This window comes from Austrofundulus limnaeus, unplaced genomic scaffold, assembly GCF_001266775.1.
Source record: "Austrofundulus limnaeus strain Quisiro unplaced genomic scaffold, Austrofundulus_limnaeus-1.0 Scaffold326, whole genome shotgun sequence".
Classification (NCBI taxonomy): Eukaryota; Metazoa; Chordata; class Actinopteri; order Cyprinodontiformes; family Rivulidae; genus Austrofundulus; species Austrofundulus limnaeus.
Genome location: NW_013952728.1, coordinates 378,038 through 384,031, shown reverse-complemented (window position 1 = coordinate 384,031; position 5,994 = coordinate 378,038). Strand labels below are relative to the sequence as shown.

The 5,994-nt window shown below is 46.1% G+C and overlaps 1 protein-coding gene across 3 annotated transcripts in view; it reads left to right on the top strand.

Annotated features, from left to right (window-relative positions):
• The first annotated feature begins 771 nt into the window (after positions 1-771).
• The window catches only part of bcl6aa (BCL6A transcription repressor a), a 14,186-nt gene continuing 8,963 nt past the window's right edge, over positions 772-5,994 (top strand). Inside the window, exon 1 of one of the 3 annotated variants that reach the window (XM_014022352.1) lies at positions 772-1,467. In XM_014022352.1, the coding sequence (XP_013877806.1) occupies positions 1,440-1,467 (28 nt within the window). In that variant the 5' untranslated portion in view covers positions 772-1,439. Of the gene's footprint in view, positions 1,468-4,529; positions 4,603-5,994 lie in introns of those variants that run through there. The other 2 variants (XM_014022355.1, XM_014022353.1) reach the window with 2 other exon arrangements.

The window sequence follows — 5,994 nt, the reverse complement described above, 5'->3', positions numbered from 1 at the left end:
GTGTGTGTGTGTGTGTGTGTGTGTCATTAAGAGGTTTAAGCTCCTTCATGGGTTTATCCCTGGATCACAGGGATCTGCTCGGCTCACCGGTCATTTGCTGTCAGCGTCCCAAGAGCTCAGATTGTTAGGGGCCGCTTTACTCTCAAAATGATGGAAATGTGTTGGACTAATTTGACTTTAGCAGGATTGGCTGAATATTAGTCCACTCATCCAGCAGATTATCCCGGCGCTGCCATGAACACACTGCACATGTAGGATCTGTCAAACACCCCGTGCATCAGAACACAGCACATATTTTTTTTCTTCTGTGTATAAAAAACTGGGAGYGCTTGCTGCCTCTGTAAAGCCGGGCGGCGTGTAACTCTGGGAATAATAGGAGCTTTGGGAGTTCTTACCCGGTGAGATGAGCTTATCTGCGCAGACAGAGTGTGTTTTCATTTAATCTGAGTTCAACATCAGGTGTCAAGTACGATTACACACCGATACACTCAGCAAGAACCAGGTTTGTGTTTGGATTCCTGCTCACACATTTGATCATTTTGAGTCTGTCCAACCTTATTCTAATTATTTATCACTGCCATGAGATTAATGTTTTTCACCCTCTGATATTTATTTAACGCTGTCAGGATTTCCCCCCTAATTTCCTSTCCAGCAGCAACACTGCTGACCTTCCTATTGGCTGACATGTGGAAGTGACAGCTGGCCTGATGTAACGACACCCCCTCCGCCGCACAAGTTATAAAGAGCAATATCTAGTTCCATGGATTGAGATAAGCCTAGGTAGATTAATGCTGCGGGACTCTGAAATGTTTGCCGTATAAAAGCTCTGTTGATAAAACAATGTGTGGTTTCTGTGGAGGAACTCTGATCTGGCAGATGGCTACAAAAGTTGCTCCACGTTAAAGACAGCGCGCCACGCTTTGGGCTCATGTGGCTTAATGGGATTTTAGAGTCAAACGATTTCTATATATGAAAAAAAAAGAGGCTGTTTAATCTCTCTTGATTTTTTTTTCCACAAAACTGAGCCCGTCCCATGGTTTTAGCATTCGTGGAAAAAAAAAAGGAAGAAAAAAGAAAAGCGGAGCGTCGGCTACGATCGTCGAACGCTACAGCGCAGGCGGCCTATCAGCTACGAGAGCCGGAGAGATGCCCTGTGGACCGTTTCTCTGAGCGCGCTCAGTCAATTTGACTCACTTCATCCCGGGCTGCCGTGCACGCCTTCTCCAGAAGCGTTCTCCAAACGAGGACAGACACCAGAGCTGTTCCTCCGCCGCCGCCGCCGCCTGCCGTAGACGCATCCTCATTCAGCTTCTCCTCTCCGGAGCCTCAGCTTCCACTCCAGACGAGCGGGGATCAAACGGCACCTTTTTGGATCTTCTGGCTCCTCGAGTTCAACTCAGGAGAGGTGCCCCACCACCTGGTTCCCACCAGATCCCATCATGCCTCACTCCTTCCAGCAGAAAAAAGGTGAGACCCCCTCTTTTTTTCCACTGCTTGTCACCATTAGTTAGTTTCTACAGCGGTGCCAGAGGAAGGAATGTGAACTACTAGATGAAACATAAGGAGACACGTTCAAAATATCCTATTTAAAACAAAAATGCAGCTTTCTTTTTAATCTTTTTGAAGAATACAGTTTATTTTACTTTACACTTCAAGCAAATATGCAATCTTGTTTCTGAAATGAGAAAAAAAGAAACCCTCTAATGACTTTCACGTAGAGGAAAACTTGGACCAGAGCCAGTTTTTTTTTCCTCCAGGTGAAGGCCAGAAACGCTGGCTTGCCAACACCTGCGTGGATTAATTGGTCTGCATCCACAGAGCTTCAGTGTTGGTCAACTAATCTCCGAGATTTAATCAATCCGCCGCTCGATCGCRAACGCGAGCAAACACGCAAAACGAACAATAAAGGCCCTACAGGAGGGAAAAGTGTGATAGAACAACTGACATCTGATAAGCAAATGAGAGAAGTTGAAAGCGCAGAACGATGGGCCTCGCCGGGCTTTTTATCTCGCAGTATTTAAAAAACATGTAAATCCAACTTTTAACCCGAGCCGGGACGGGGGTATATGAGCAATCTGAGACGAGCTTTTTGATTCACTTTTTGATTTTGCGTGCCACACCGCCAGGATCTCGTGCCGTGAGAACAAAAAGGAYGCCCAAGAAACAAGAAGGTGAGTGTTTTCTGTAGATGAAAGGACTTCTTACCATCACAGCGCCTTTGTGAAAGCCAACACGCGTCTTTATTATTTATATCTAAAGTTTCAGTTTGAAAAGCAGCAGATCATTAACGTGTCCCACGCTTTTTCTTCTTTTTTTTTTTCCTCTTCTTCTTTTTGGGGTTTGGAAAGTTTGCTCGGCTGATTTACAGCTTTAAAAGAAAAGGAGAATTCACATGTGCCACTTGTGGTCCCCCACTCCGTGTGTGTGTGTAGAACACATTTGTCTTATTTATTTTATTTTTTGGTTTCAAAGTGCAGGCACATATCAAAGTGTGTGTCTGTGCGATGCAGCAGATAACGGTGATGTGAAGGAAGGCTGTCGAGCTCCGGAGCTGCYGCAGTCTGAACTTCCACCTGCCATTTCCTGGGCTGTAATGAAAGCACAAAGACACGCAGCTGTTAGTGAGACTCCGCTTCGATCGAACACACAGTTCACAGGAAAATAATTTAAAAAATACACGTTAATGAAGCCTGGTGGTCAGTGCACTGGTTTCTGGGAAGTTACAAGGTGAGGAACACGAAGATGAGATGACGGTTAATGAGATTTTACCAACACAAAAAAAAGGCAACTTTCAATGTTTTTGTGTTTGTGGTTATAAAAAATACGTTTTTAAAAAAGCTAGAATTTACTCTTCCACATTAGGAGAAATTTCATGTTGCTCCTTCTCTTTATGGCCTGGTTGAGGATTGCTTTCATCCTTACCAATCCCATGTTTCCATGTTGGATTTAAATCCATTTCCTTCTTTAGCTGGAGGACACCAGCAAAGAGCTGATATGAAGAAGAAAAAAAACACCTTCACACCACAGGCTGGGGTGGGGGAAGGTTTGATGCACAGGAATGCTGTTGCAAATAATTAGTCCTGATTGGAAAATGGAGTTAGATTTTTGTTTTTGGTTATTTTACATCTAATAATTAAAAATGCAGAGGAGCTCTGTCACATTCACACCACTTCTGTWCATTTTTCTTTTTCTAAAACGACGGGCAGTAGAGGTGGATGTGCTGAGTGCACCGTTGCTGCTCCGTGCGTGGCTTCTTGTTGAACTGTGGCCTGGAGCTAAGTGTGTGTGTGTGTGTGTGTGTGTGTGGGGGGGGGGGTAAGTGGGTGGGTGAGTTTTTCCTACAACATGTGGACAATTTTCCCAAAAAAAGCTGCCTCGTAAGGACCAAAGTGAATCGTGGGGACCTGGGTCCAAATGCAAATTACAGGTGTGGGGTTACGTTTAGGACCAAGGTTTAGGTTAGTTTTAGGGTCAGGTAGGTACCTGTGAGGTTAATTTTAGAGTATATGGTCAGAGTTAGGATATAAAGTCTAAAAAACATGAATAGAAGTCAATGGAAGGTCCCCACGGGGTCAAGAAACAAACGTACGTGTGTGTGTGTGTGTGTGTGGTTCCTGTTTAACCAGCCCGTAGACCAGTATCAGGCATTAAATTCCAGCAACCACATTTTGACCTGGCAGCTAAAAAAAAGCAAAGTAATGTTAAAAAGGTTTTGCTATGGTTGAAATCAAAACTGGGCCAGGAGTTGATGGAGGAAAAAAAAAAAAAAAGGGAAGCTGCAACACTTAAGCAGAAACGGCTCAAGATCCCTTCGCTCCAGACTGCAGCTGTGTGGCGGGAATCTACCACGAGCTCTTATTATTAAAGCACGGTTAGCTCGCCGTGGGATGAGCGTTGGCTTCAGGGGCAACCAGAGGGATCAAACCGGTTCAGCGGCCTGAGGCGTTATCACCACTGAACCTGTTGGTATGGTGGAAATTTCCACYGCTTCCATGAAAACACACTTCCTCTGCTGCCCAAACAGCTCAGGTGAACTCCGCTCAACCTGTCGGGGTTTTGCGTAAATCTTGGCTTTCTTTAAAAATTCACAGCAGCGACCTGAGAGTCATCAGGTTATAGTTGTGCCAATAACTACCTCGATAGTGTCACAATTACGTCCAATCAGGGAGAMACAAGGAGATTACATATATTAATGCTAGCTTTTTCAATCTGGAAGGACTCACAAAGAAATGGTAGCAGTTGAAGAGCTTTGACATGAATGAATGAAGAGGACCATGGTGCTCTGGCTTTGGCGCTCGAACCCCGGCAGGAGATGTGAGCGCTGCGAGATGCTGAGAACTGAGGATCAGCTTAGAGATGGAGTAAATGTCCCCCCCCCTCCCCGGGGCCCGGACGCTGGTGGTGGGACGAAGGCCGAAGGGGAGAGGTGGCTGGACCTTGACTGAGGGAGGAGGTGGGTCGAAACTCGTCTGGTGAGCAGTGGATCCTTAGCCGCAGGGCCTTTTAACGGTGATCTCGATGAGATGATTGGACGYGGTGAGGTGAGGATCAGACGCTGATGAACTGCAGCTGGACGCTCGACGCAGCAGGTGGGAGAAGCAGGTGAGGCGGGGAGAGTCTTCCAGTCTGAATTTACGCTTATTAGGCTAATTTAGGCTCCATGTTACAGTTCTGCTTTTTACCACGACCATGTTTGGTTAAACAGAAGTCACGGAAACAAAAATGTGGTTTTACCAGAAACACTTTCCCGCACACACCCAGCCTATATCACGGTAGATGTTCTGACAGTCGAGCAGAAAAAAGCGGAGTTGATTCAAACAGACTGCTTTTTCTTGGATCGTAATCGAAGACCCACTTTAATCTGTCAAAACGCTTTGAGAAACAACCCGTGCAACAGTTGTCTGAAACCAAATAACTGCTGCCGAGGTCTGGCAAGACCCCCCCCTCCCAGGAGTGGGTGAAAGGATGCTCAGATAAAGATCGGTGCGAGTCGTAGCCCCCCGTGCTCGTGTTGTGTGGCGGGTAACGGAGCCGTSATCCAGGAAGTGGCAGCCAGGCAGGAGGCTGCTGGTGGTCTGCCTGGAAAATTCCACTGAGTTCGGACTCMTCCAGCTGCATTCCAGGCTCCTCTCAGCTGGACCAGGAGAGTCCTGAACACTTTCGTTTGACGAAACTGGAWTTCCAGCTCGCTCTCTTTCAGCACGTAGCTCAAACAGGCCGTCGAAGTCCAGGTGATCCGCTCCGGCGTGAAACTTGACAGGAGAGGGGTCGTGTTTTTGAAGTTTAAAAGACTAAGTAAAGCCACGGTGAACAAAGCATTTGAGTTTCCACAGACTTGTATTGTTTAAGTCCAGACCAGGGGAATTAAAACATCAATGCACTTATGTCAAACTGAAGGCTTGTGGGCCAGGTACGGTCTTTGTTACCATCCTATTCGGCCCATGAGATCCTTCACATGTTTTAGAACTGACCCAATCTGTGAGAAATTCAGTCTCTGTTGATTTATAGTTAATAAAACATATTTAATATAGACCGACGTGGGTTTATGTTTGTTCAGTAATTATTAAAGGGCCCTCGGCTGGACTTGTTTTAATTTGGCCCCTCGTTCAGCAGAGTCTCACCCCCCTGCAGAGAGTCAGGTTGAGTAAAGAGCTTCGACAACATGAACCTGAAACTCCTGTTTGATCAACTCTGTGAACCTCGGAGAGCTCCTCGCCTCCGACGCTGAGCTCCAGTATCTTTCCGTTGCCTAGTTTAACCGCGGCACACGGGGTCAAAAACCATAACTTTCAAGTCGTCAGACCATAACTCGTCTGTCTGGTAATCAAAAACAAACAGAAAAGKGACGAGCCTCCAAAGTTTACCCTCGGTCTTTGGGTGGAAACTCGGGTTCTCTAACAGAGCTTATAAAGAACACACTTTTTCATCATATCTCCAGATGATTATGAAAAAGGTACACACACACACACACACACACACACACACACACACACA